Source organism: Myotis yumanensis, unplaced genomic scaffold (genome assembly GCF_028538775.1).
Source record: "Myotis yumanensis isolate MYYU_CA2020_CCGP unplaced genomic scaffold, mMyoYum1.0.hap1 SCAF_1, whole genome shotgun sequence".
Lineage (NCBI taxonomy): Eukaryota > Metazoa > Chordata > Mammalia > Chiroptera > Vespertilionidae > Myotis > Myotis yumanensis.
This window is the reverse complement of record NW_027223752.1, coordinates 231301804-231315099: the sequence shown is the minus strand read 5'-3', so window position 1 is coordinate 231315099 and position 13296 is coordinate 231301804. Positions and strand designations below refer to the sequence as shown.

The window sequence follows — 13296 nt, the reverse complement described above, 5'->3', positions numbered from 1 at the left end:
ATATTGGCCTGTAATTCTCTTTCATTGTGATGTCTTTACCTGGTTTTGGTATTAGGGTGATGCTGGCTTCATAGAATGAGCTTGGAAGCGTTCCTTCCTCTTGAATTTTTTGTAGTAGTCTGAGGAGGGTAGGTTTTAGTTCTTCCTTGAATGTTTGGTAGAACTCCCCTGTGAAGCCGTCTGGCCCTGGGCTTTTGTTTGCTGGAAGCTTTCTGATGACTGCTTCAATTTCTTCCATAGTTATTGGCCTATTGAGGTTTTTAGATTCTTCCTGATTGAGTTTTGGAATGTTGTATTTTTCTAGGAATTTGTCCATTTCCTCCAGGTTGTCTAGTTTGTTGGAGTAGAGTTGCCCGTAGTATTGTTTAACAATCATTTGTATTTCTGTGGGGTCTGTTGTTATTTCGCCTCTATCATTTCTGATTTGGTTTATTTGGGACCTCTCTCTTTGCTTCTTGGTGAGCCTGGCTAGGGGTTTGTCAATCTTGTTTATCCTTTCAAAGAACCAGCTCTTGGTTTCATTGATTTTCTGTATTGTTTTTTTGGTCTCTATTTCATTGATTTCTGCTCTAATCTTTATTATCTCCTTCCTTCTGCTCACTCTGGGGTTTTCTTGTTGCTCTCTTTCTAATTCTTTGAGTTGTAGAGTTAGATGATTGACTACCATTTTTTCTTGTTTTTTGAGATAGGCCTGTAGAGCTATAAACTTTCCTCTCAGGACTGCTTTCATTGTGTCCCAGAGGTTTTGGATTGTTGTGTTTTCATTGTCATTAGTGTCCAGGATGTTTTTAATTTCTTCTTTGATGTCATTGGTAACCCAATCAATATTTAATAACATGCTATTCAGCTTCCAAGTGTTTGAGTATTTTGGGTTGTTTTTATTGTAGTTTATTTCTAACATTATGCCATCGTGGTCTGCGAAGAAGCTTTTTATGATTTCAATCTTCTTGAATTTGTGGAGACTTTGCTTGTGACCCAATATGTGGTCTATTTTTGAATATGTCCCATGAGCACCTGAGAGGAATGTATATTCCGCAGCTGTGGGGTGAAGTGTTCTGAAGATGTCAATTAAGTCCATCTGATCTAGTGAGTCATTTAGGATTGCTGTTTCTTTGCTGAGTTTTTGTCTAGCGGATTTATCCAGTGATGTCAGTGGTGTATTAAAGTCCCCTACTATGATTGTATTGTTGTCGATCTCTCCCCTGATATCTTCCAGAAGTTTTCTTATGTATGTGGGAGCTCCTGCATTGGGTGCATATATGTTTACCAGGGTTATATCTTCTTGTTGTATTGATCCCTTTAGTATTATGAAGTGGCCTTCCTTATCTCTGGTTATGGCCTTCACTTTGAGATGTATTTTGTCAGATATAAGTATTGCTACCCCAGCTTTCTTTTCCTTTCCATTTGCGTGAAAGATATTTTTCCATCCCTTCACTTTCAGTCTGTGTGAGTCCCTTCTAATGAGGTGGGTCTCTTGTAGACAGCAGATGTATGGGTCATGTTTTTTTATCCATTCAGCCACTCGATGTCTTTTGGTTGGAGCATTTAGTCCATTTACATTTAAAGTTATTATTGAAAGGTACTTGTTTGTAGCCATTTCTTTTTGTGTGTGTGTGTGTGGCTGTTTTCTTTCTGAGCTTGATGTTTCTTCTTTTTACACCAGTCCCTTTAGCATTTCTTGCATGGCTGGCTTGGTGGTGATAAACTCCCTTAGCCCTTTTTTGTCTGTGAAGCTTCTTATTTCCCCTTCAATTTTGAATGATAGCCTTGCTGGATAGAGTATTCTTGGATTCAGTCCTTTGCTTTGCATCACTTTGTAGATTTCCGTCCATTCTTTTCTGGCCTGATGTGTTTCTGTTGAGAAATCATTTGATAATCTAATGGGAGATCCCTTGTATGTTACTTTCCGTCTCTCTCTTGCAGCCTGTAAGATTCTCTCTTTATCCTGAACATTTGCCATGGTAATTATGATGTGTCTTGGTGTGGGTCTTTTCGGGTTCACCTTGTTTGGGACTCTCTGGGCTTGTGTGACTTTTTTCTTCCCCACCTCAGGGAAGTTTTCTGATATTATTTCTTCGAATAGGTTTTCTAATCCATGTTCATCTTTCTGTTGTTCTGGCACCCCTATTATTCGTATGTTGTTTCGTTTCATGTTGTCCCAAAGCTCCTTTAGGCTCTCCTCCTGTCTTTTAATTTTTTTCTCCATTTGCCGTACAGTTTGAGTGTGTTTTGCTTCCTTGTCTTCTAATTCACTAATTCGGTCCTCCGCTTCTCCCAGTCTACTGTTGATACTTTCAATGGAGTTTTTTATTGAAGCTATGTCGCTCTTCATTTCTTCTTGGGACTTACTTAAGTTGTTGATTTTTTCATCTGTTTCTTCTAGCTTCTTGCATAAGTAGTTGAGTTTTTCATCTGTTTCTTCTTGCTTCTTGAACATCTGGTGCATGTACTCTAGGAACCTTATTCTGAGTTCTTTTTCCGTCATGTTGCATATCTCTGTCTCACTTAGCTGCTTTTCTGGCGAGTCCTCCTTTTCTTTCCTTTGGGGGTTTCTTTGCCTACCCATGTTTGATCTCGCTGACATATGTAGATGTTGAGATGTTCAGTGGCTGCTCCCTGGGTGGCAGGGGCTCCTTGGGTTGTGGTTGCTGCTCAGACGGTTGCGGTAGCAGCTGCTTTCCAGTTGGCAGCAGCTCCTCTGGTGGGTGTTGTTCACAGCTGTGTTGGCTCTTCTGGCTGGTGGGGGGAGGCTTCACGTACAGCTGCTGTTCCACAGACAGAGGGTGTGGTGATCAGGAGGCTGTGGTGATCAGGAGGCTGCGGTGATCAGGGGGCTGCTGTTGCTTGGATCTGCTGCGTTGATTTAAAGGCACAAAATACAACAGAGCAAGGCACAACGTACCAGGCACTGAACACAGGTATATTCACAATATTAATAACCCCAAATAAAGGTGACCACCCGAATTAAGAGAATTAGGGGATAAGGGAGAAAGAAGAGAAGAAGATAAAAGAGAGAACAGAAAAGAAAAATAAGAAAAAAACGAACAAAAAAGGAGTGCAAAAATAGAATTGGGAAAAAAGAGGGGGGAAAAAAAGAGAGCGAAAAAAGAGAATGAAGTAGAAGCGGGGAAGAGACTATTTGTATGAGGAGCAAACTCCAATAGAACTGCCACTAATCTCAACAAATTCCAGCAACAGATCCCTGGAGATGAATGCAAACTACAAACCACCAATAATATCCAGAGGGTTAAGGGAAAACAGAAGCACAAAAATAACCGGGGTGGGGTGGGGGAGGGAAGGGAAAAACCAGCAGAAAAAAAAAAGAAGAAGAAAAAGAAAAAGAAAAACAACCTCACAACCAGTCCTAAAAAAGAAGAAAAAACACAAAACAAAACAAACAAATAATAATAAAAAAAAGCCCAATATATTCAACAATCAAGAAAACAATAGAAAGATAAGAGAAAAAAAAATGTTTGGAAAGTGAAGAAGGATAAAGAATAGGTGTATAAGGATTTAGAGCAGTAGATTGGAAATAGGATATATAAGTAGGGTGGAATTAGACAGGGGGTAAAAAGAAGGAATTGGGAAAGTCTGGAGCAGGAATAGGGTAAGAGAAACAGGACACCAAAAGGGGAAAAGTAAGGAAGAGGGTTTTAGCAAAGAGGTGAAATTGAGATAGGGAAAATTAATGCTAAAGGAACGATGAAAATAGAATGGAGAACACTAATCCCAAAAGAAAATAAAGAGAAAATAAAATGGCACTTTAAAAAATGGTAAAATGGTAGCAGTAATAATACTGGTTAAAAATAAAAATGTGGTAATTGAAAGGGTAAAATCAGGTGATGGAAAAAGAAGAAAAAGAGAGAAAAAAAATTGGTTTCTTAGTAAAAAGGCGAAAAAAAAAAAAAAAGAAAAATAAAAAATTTGCACTAGTGATGGTCTTTCGGTTCTTCTACTCTTCAGCCTGGTTCGCCTTAGTCCTGCCAGGTATTTAGGAGAGTGTTGAGTTTCCCTGCATTACACTGTTCCTCCGTGTTGTAAATCACAGTCCTGATTTTAAAGCAGGCCGTATTTGTGATCCAGTCTGCCTTAATTTGTATTCCCCTAAGAGTCAGTTTGTGGCTCAGCCTCTGGGTGGCAGTGTTTTTGGGTTGGCCTCTGAGGCTATACAGCTTCTCTATCCTTTTTTAATCCTTACCCTGCTCTGTGTTGTTGGTGGGACTGAAAATCCCTCTATAGGCCAGACCCTGGTAACTCCCAGGGACTAATCAGCTTGTTTTAATCCTTTATCTCATACAGGGTGGAATCTGGGTGTGGCTGTGCTCCTTGCCTGGGGGGCTGGGGGGAGGAGTTCCACCCTCTGGAGGAATGGCTGCCCCAGTCCTGGGCCCAGGGGTGTCTCAGCACTCAATTCGCTGCCACCTCCTCCGGCTCCCCCTCTTTCCTCAGCCTCTCCCCAGATTCCCCTCGTCTGCACCTTCACCCCCTCTTCAGCACAGGTGAGTGTCTGTATCCGAACTGTCCTATGAGCCGGGTTCAGTGAAAACAAAGAAACAGACAAACGCCGGCCGGCCGTGGAAACGCTCCTCTCTTACCAGCACTGCATGATCTGGAAAACGCTCCTCTCTTATGGGCACTGCATGGTCCGGTCAGTTCCTCAGGATGCCCCCTTTAGTCTCAGTTCTCCGCAATCACAAAATCCAAATCTCAAATCTCCTGGCGCCAGCAAACCCGAGGAACTCCTTACCCCAGTCAGGGTCTGTGTCTGTCCCAAGAGACGCGGCTGTCTGCCATGCGGTCTCCCTCCGACCCTCTGGGCTCAGGTCTGGCAAACTTTCCTGCCCAGATCCCTGGTTTTTAACCTTTCCAGGGGAGGTCTGCCCTTCCCGGCTGCAAACCGCCTCACCAGCTGAGTAAATTTGCCAATTCGGGGTGGGTGTTATTAGTTTCAGCTGCTTACTCCGTTTGCTCCGGGACAAGACCTGGGACGCGTCTGCCTATATCGCCGCCATCTTGCTTCTCTCTCCAAACAAATTTTGAATGTGTTTAAGTTCTTCCAGGATTCTCCAAAAATTGTTGTTATTTGGGATTAGTGAAAAACAGCTAATGAATGTGATCTAAAATTTAGATTTTTGGGTTGTCATGAGTTTCTTAATTCAGCAAAGAAGACCAATTATTGTTTATAACAGTTTAGAGCTTTTGATTAAAACTAGATTCTATTAAACCATTAGAATTTAGTATTATTTTTAGTGAAGCAGATGTCATCAGTGAAAAGTAATGCTTTTAAGGTTCTACTTGCATACTTCTTGTCTAGTAGTAATTGAAGTAGTAAATATATACAATGTTGAGGGAAGAAAGAACACAAAATTGAATAATCATAATGATTTTAAGTATATACGGTAAAAACTATCTAAAAACTGTCTAAAGATTGAAAGAGACTACAGAAGGATGTAAATGAGTAAGATATTTAGATACAAAATTTAGAATATTTTTATGAAATTACTATTTTTTACATAAAATAAATTAATTGAGCAAATATTTAGTGAACCTCCACTATGTACTAAATACTGGGCATAGAGCATACATGGTATATGAAACGTGGAGACTTCCCTCATGGAAACATCAATCAAATAAAAAAGTGGAAGCTTATACGTACTGTTGATAATTGCTATTGAATAAGAGCTATATGAGCATATGTGAACTTACAATAGATTTGATGTGTTCATGGAAGGTGACTTTGGTCTGATATTTGAATAGACATTAACTATTTGAAGGAGGGGGGAGCATGTTCTAGATCTGCTCTCCAATACAGTAACCACCAGCTACATGTGGTTATTAAAAACTAGTTTAAACTGAGATGTGCTATTAGTATTAAAACATTGGGTTTTGAAGACTATAAATTACCTTAAATTTTAAGTATTGATTACATCATTTATGATAATATTTGGGTTATATTGACTAAAATAAAATATGCTAAGATTAGTTTCACTTGTTTTTACTTAAATATGGCTATTAGAAAATTAAAAATGACTTACATGGCTTGCCTTATAGTTCTACTGGACAGCACTGAGTGGGAGGTATCACAATCAGACCAATTAAATAAGTGAGAGCAAAGGGTAGCATAATATAAGATGATATTGAGGAGTTCACAGTGAGAAATTTTATTTGTCATGTTAAGGAGTTTTATCTTCGTTCTCTGAGCATTGAGAAACCATTGAGAAAGTTTTAGCAGGTGGAGGAGGAGTCTCATGATCAGATTATTTCACTCGGGCTATATTCTTCTGTTTAGCAATTTAATATTTACCTTTTCAATTGAAAATTGAATTCTTTGAGTTAATATGGAAATGTTGGTATACAAAAATCATAAAAAAATTATTTTGAACATGTTTTTAATATAATATTGTAAACTTCTTGTCCTGGTAAAAATTATAACCTCTAATTCATTTTAGATTCTTCCTGGAATAATAAGTGTTCATCCTGTAGTAAGAAATCTGGCTGTTTTATGTTTGGGATGCTGTGGACTACAGAATCAGAATTTTGCAAGTAAACACTTTGTATTGCTCTTACAGGTAGGATTTATTTTGTGACAAAATCTTGATTGTTTTTTCTAATATACTCAGAATCTGTGATGATAATGCTAGTACTCTAAATTTAATATTATTGAAAATGATGATTATGATGACTTTTAGAGACTTAATTTTTATCTTTTGATTTTTCTTATTCAAACATCTCTGTAGAAAAGGGGTGAAATGTCAGTTATTTAAGGATTTTTAAAATTAATCATACAGTAAATACTTATTGAGTGCAAGTTATATGCCCAGCATTATTCTAGGCTTAGAAAAAAATAAGATAGGATGGTACATTTTAGAAGAGAAAATACGATGAAAAATAAACAATATATAGTACAGTAGGCATCAGTGATTCTGCTAGTAATTCTAAAGGAAGTTCTTGTTTACTGTTGTGAAATATAATGGCTTTTAGGTGACCAGGGAATAAAATTGTTCATTTTTAAAGAGGTTTTGCTAAGAAATTAGAACAGAAAATTCTCGACTTCAGTTTCCTGTATTTTTAGGAGTTTAGGGTCTTGAAGTGTTAGATTGACCCTGGTCATACTTTTTTTTTTTGACAATTAAAAAAATTTATTGGGGTGACATTGATTAATAAAATTATATAGGTTTCAGGTGTGCAATTCTATGATATATCATCTGTATATTGCATTGTGTGTCCGCCACCCAAAGTCAGATCTTCTTTTGTCACCATATATTTGACCCCATTTACCCATTACTAACCTTCCCTCCCCCTTTTCCTCTGGTAACCACCATACTGTTATCTGTGTTTATGAATTTTTGTTTGTTTTTCTTGTTCATTTGTTTTCAGTTTTATATCCCACATATGAGTGAAATTATATGGTTCTTTTTCTGAGTTATTTCACTTAAGCATGATATTCTCAAGATCCATTCATGTTGTTGCAAATGTCAGTGTTTCATCTCTTCTTATGGCTAAGTAGAATTCTATTGTATATATGTACCACATTTTCTTTTTCCAGTTGTCTATTGAAGGACACTTTGGTTGTTTCCATGTCTTGGCCCCTGTGAATAGTGCTACAGTAAACAAATGGGTACATGCACTTTGGAAATAAATGTTTTCAAATTTTTTGGATAGATACCCAGAAGAGGGGCTGTATTTTTTTTTTTTTTGAAGTGGAAGCAAAATCTTAGTAGAACATTTGATAGTGAAGGGTTCATTTATGTCTAACTAACTAAATAGTTCTTTTTGGCTCTAAAACTGAGGTAAAACATTCTTTAAAATGTCCTATATACCATTGTGAATGCTGCGAAAAATTATAAGTTGTTGTAGTCAAGTTGGAACCCTGACAGAGGAGATTGACAGTTATGCAAAATTTCTAGTACGGCAGCAAAGGTAATACCATTGAACTCTTTAAAAAATATTTATGTTCACTTGACCTTTAGAGAGGAAATGTGAATTTTGATCCTTTTAACTTTTGTTGACATAATATCAGTAATAATAATAATGTGGTTTGGTCATTTCAGACAGAAAAAATGCAATATGAATTTAATGTTCAAGAGTGTCCTGGAGTATTTTGTAATGATTTAATACTAAGTCACCCCTATGAGAGCGAGAGAGAGAGGAGTGCGCTGTGGGAGCCTTGGTACTGTTTGCTCCTATGTAATTTTCTGTAGTGAAAAAGACTTGTCAAAATCAAGTTGATGTGGAAGATAAATGAATATTTCTTATCAAGACTATTCCACAATTTTAACTTCTTTCAAATCAAACCAGTCAAGAGCAGCCTAGTCATGGAATTAAAGTTTTAAAAAATTAAGTTTATTTTTTTTTTAATTTAAACAACGTTGATCTCTAAATTTACTTTTTTTAGGCATTTGCTATTAATATTTGCTTGAATAAAATAACTTTTTAAAATTAAAAACGTTGTTTGTGAATGCTGTATTCAAATGAAATAAAATGAGTTACATGTGAAATTTTGTACATTCTAAAAGTAATCAATATAGTCAAGTAGTTTATCACTCACCAAAACTTAAGTCATTAAAGATTATAGTAAATCTCTTTATAATAGAAATATTCAGCTCTATTTGTCATGGTTGTGAGATTTGCTATGTAGGAATTCAGTTTTCTTATATCAGGATAGATCACACAAATTGCTGGGCTTTCCAGATCACCTCCAGTCCAGTTCACTGAAAATGGAATTCACTGTTAATGAAATCTGAAATTAGCTAAGAAGAGAAAATCAGAGTTGAACATTTTTTAACAAAATAAAAGGAACAAATAATATAATTCAGCCTGACACTAGTTCCAGACTTTTTTGACTGAAGATGAACTTCTTCTGAAGAAAATATAACTGTTATGGTACAAATAAATAAAAAAAATAACCAAAAAATGGAAATTTCAATTGGTTTTGAAAAATGTTCTATGTGGGCTTGACACCGTTCTGAAATTAGACTGAGAAAATAAGATACATGTTAATTTTACGCAGCATAACCAAAGTTTTACTGAATTCCCTTTTTTTTGTTGGGGGCTGTTTCAATTTAGGTTTTGCAAATTGATGATGTGACAATAAAAATGAGTGCTTTAAAGGCAATCTTTGACCAACTGATGACATTTGGGATTGAACCATTTACAACTAAGAAAGTGAAAGCCGTTCAAAGTGAAGGTGTAGAAATAAACACTGATGAAGAGCAAGAGTCAAAAGAAGCTGAAGAAGTGACTGCTACAGCCAAGAATGTACTGAAACTTCTCTCTGATTTCCTAGATAGCGAGGTAGGAAATCATCACAGCCCTGTTATTCCGAATTGTCATTTTCAGCATGTATGTTTATGTTCCTTATAATGTTTAGGCTACAGTTTAAACTTGGCTGACATTTAAAAATTTTGCCTTTTGACTATCATAATTAAATTCTACTTTCACTTCCAGTATACCTAGCTCCTTGCTATCAAATTCCATGTGCCGAGAATTGCAGTGTAACAAAAATGAAATGACTATTGGAAGGGGTTGCTATCATATTTTCATCTTTTTCCCTGTCTTTGTGATTTATGACTTAAAATATTTTTCCCCCAAGAGTCTTAAGAAATATTGTTTTTTTTTACTAAGTTAAAATTGACATAACATGAACTAACAATTTTAACTTGAACAATTTATTGGCATTTAGTACATTCACAATGTAGTACAAGCACCACCTCTAATTTTTAAAAAAAAGTTTTCATTATCCCAAAAGGAAAGTTAACCCATTAAGCAGTTAGCCTGTTTCCCTTCCCACCAGCCCCTCACAACCATGAATCTGCATTTTGTCTCTACAGATGTAACTATTCTAGATATTTCATATAAATGGAATTATATACAGTATGTGACTTTGTGTCTTTCACTTAGCTTGTCTTTGAGGATCATCTACATTGTAGCTTGCATCAGTACTTCATTTCTTCTTATAGCAGAACAATATTCCATTTTACATACATGCCACCAAAAGTTTAGGTGTTCACTACCTTTTGATTATTGTGATTTGATAGTTCTGCCTTTAACAAATTCATAATAACATGAATGATTTTGGATAGTTCAGATAAAAATATTGTAGGACAGGCTACATTTTAAAGCTTAAAAGGAAATACAAATAAAACATTTCTTTTAATGAAAATCATTTTTATTAGGTGTCTGAACTCAGGACAGGAGCTGCAGAAGGACTAGCCAAGCTGATGTTTTCTGGGCTGCTGGTCAGCAGCAGGATTTTGTCTCGTCTTATCTTGTTATGGTACAATCCTGTGACGGAAGAGGATGTTCGACTTCGACATTGTCTAGGCGTGTTCTTTCCCATGTTTGCTTATGCAAGCAGGTATTTATTCAGCCCTATCACTGAGTCAGAATCTGATTTGAAGTTACATTCACATTCCTCAGGATCATATCTATAGTATTGTTTTGTTTATTTTTCTTCAGTGTTAAGTGGTGAAATAAGAACTTACTAGAGTTTTCTACCTGAATTATTTGGTTCTTTGCAGATGAAAATGCACTGTGTCTTGATGGGAAGAATTTTATACATAATACTAGAGGCCTGGTGCATGGATTCATTCATGGGGTGGGGGGTGGCCCTCAGCCTGGCCTGCCCCCTCTCGCAATCCGGGACCCCTCGGGGGAAGTCCGACTGCCGGTTTAGGCCCCCCATTCCCGCAGGCCTAAATAGCAGTCGGACATCCCCCGAGGGATGTAGCTGTGCACCAAGTGGCAGGCAGCCAGGGAGGAGCCTGAGCCGGGATCAGGCGCTGTGCTGCTTGCACTCATCCCGGCCTGCTGCGCCTGCTGTCACTGCCCAGTAGTGCTGCCATGGGGTCAGGAGAGGCTCCCAACGCCATGACAGCTATGCTCCCCAGCTGTGAGCCTGGCTTTTGGCTGAGCAGCGCTCCCCCTGTGGGAGCACACTGACTACCAGGGGGCAGCTCCTGCGTTGAGCATCTGCCCCCTGGCGGTCAGTGCGCATCATTGTGACTGGTCGACCAGTTGTTCCGTTGGAATGGTCACTTAGGCTTTTATATAGATACTAGAGGCCCGGTACACGAATTTGTGCACGGGTGGGGTCCTTCAGCCTGGCCGGCTATCGGGGCCATCTCGCCCAGACCCCATAGAGCCCAATTGGGGCTGGCTGGGGTGAGGGACTGTGGGAAGTTAGATGCCCGTGGGAGGTTGTCTATGGGAGTGCACTGACCACCAGGGGGCAGCTCCTGCATTGAGCACCTGCCCCCTGGTGGTCAGTGCGCATCATAGTGTTTGGTCTACCAGTTGTAATGATCACTTAGGCTTTTATATATATAGATATTTTTAAGAATCATGTGCTTTTTCTTTGAGAGTATACTTTCAAATTGTTTTTCAATAGGACTAATCAGGAATGTTTTGAAGAAGCCTTTTTCCCAACTCTGCAAACACTGGCCAATGCCCCTGCCTCTTCTCCTTTAGCTGAAATAGATATCACTAATGTTACTGAGTTACTGGTAGATTTGACAAGACCAAGTGGATTGCATCCTAAGGCCAAGAATTCCCCAGATTATCAGGTGGGTGTGAATATGTCAGCCTATGGATGGTAGGGCTGATTAGGATGCAGGTCACTGTTTTTTGTTTTTGTAAAATAATCCCTCTGATTCCTTGAAGATACATTTTGATCTTGAGATTTCTGGGAAGAAATATGTTAAATTTGGTTTTAGACATTTTGCATTTGGGATGATGGCAGATAATTAGTTGGAAATGTTTGTTAGATGTGTAGGACTGTAGTATAATCATGCCATTTTCAATTTACAAAGATTTTTCTCTTGCTTTTCCAGGCCTTAACAGTTCATGACAATTTGGCTATAAAAATTTGCAATGAGATCTTAACATGTCCATGTTCACCAGAAATTCGGGTCTATACAAAAGCCTTGAGTTCTTTAGAACTCAGTACCAATCTTGCTAAAGATCTTTTGGTTCTGTTAAATGAGATTCTGGAGGTAAAGTAGTTTCTAAGTACTCTTCTGTATATATTCTTATCAAAGTAAAATTATACATGTTAGCATACTGTGACTTTGCTCATTTGAAGTAAATATTTCCTTCATAGTTTAATAGAATTTTAGAATGTCTTAAAACAACTTGATATCAGCATACAGCTTTTTTGCAAGATTAGAAAATGCTGTATTTAAAAAATGTTAATGTTTTCTATTATAGCAAGTAAAAGACAGGATATGTCTGAGAGCTTTGGAAAAAATCAAGATGCAGTTAGAAAAAGGAAATAAAGACTGTGGTGAGCAAGCTGTGGCAGCACAGGATGCCAGCACAACCACGACTGTGTGTGAAAACGAAGAGGGTAACAGCAAACTAACCTGAATAAGATTCTGTCCTCTCATCTTTACTGAGACACATTTTTTTATCTTATAACATGTGGTTGGGTTTCAGAAATGAAAAGGAAATTTTTCTAATTAATCCCCTTGGGAAAGCATGTAACTGCTAAGTGTTTATTCTACTTTTACAATTTTTTGGTGTACATTTCTCACCATATGACTGGGAGTTTTGCTTACTTACTTGCCACTATTCACATTTTTTGGAACACTGATTTATGATAAATTTCCAATAGCTGCTAATGGGACTGGTTGTGATTTCTGTTTTATGAAAATTTGACTTAGACCATTTAAACTATTTCATGAGGCTATTTTTTATTTACATTGTTGCATATTTCCTGTAATAGAAAAGAATAAAGAAGTATGTGTAACTCCTCTCAAGGATGTAAAAGCAACCCGAGCATCAAAATCCACTCAGCGAAAGACTGCCAGAGGTAGTGCACGGATTGACTAATTTTATAATACAACTTTCCAAGTTTGTTTTCCAATGAACTACTTACTTTGCAAGTTTCCTTATCTTTGTTTCCATAGGGAAAAATGTCTTAGGTATTCTTTGCTTTTTAATTCTTTCAGCTGATAATTAGGTTTTGCTGTGTCATCTAAAAGATGGTCAGTGTTGCTCCAAGTGCTTTGGTATGAAATATGATGCAAAAGATCATATTGTAAAGGATTATTTGGATTAAGTTGATTTTTATCAGTAAATGATCAGTGATGATTTTATATTATTAGTTATGTTCTAGTCTTTATATGGTTAAGCAATTTTGTCCCTTTTATTTGCCTAGTATTTTTCTGGGTTTCTGTTTTCCTTTTTTCCCCATTTTATTTTTCCCCAACATAATTTATTTCCCAAGGGATATCCAATAGGGGACTTGTTGGAATAAAGTAAATGTTGACTATTAGGGGATCACTTGGGAAAAAA

The 13296-nt window shown here is 37.3% G+C and overlaps 1 protein-coding gene across 1 annotated transcript in view; it reads left to right on the top strand.

Moving 5' to 3' along the window:
* NCAPG (non-SMC condensin I complex subunit G) overlaps positions 1–13296 on the top strand; it is a 39248-nt gene that overhangs the window by 23671 nt on the left and 2281 nt on the right. The window contains exons 13-19 of the mRNA XM_070398771.1: positions 6450–6569; positions 9067–9294; positions 10176–10357; positions 11390–11564; positions 11832–11993; positions 12208–12346; positions 12725–12811. Coding sequence (XP_070254872.1) covers positions 6450–6569; positions 9067–9294; positions 10176–10357; positions 11390–11564; positions 11832–11993; positions 12208–12346; positions 12725–12811 — 1093 coding nt within the window. The remainder of the gene's footprint in view (positions 1–6449; positions 6570–9066; positions 9295–10175; positions 10358–11389; positions 11565–11831; positions 11994–12207; positions 12347–12724; positions 12812–13296) is intronic.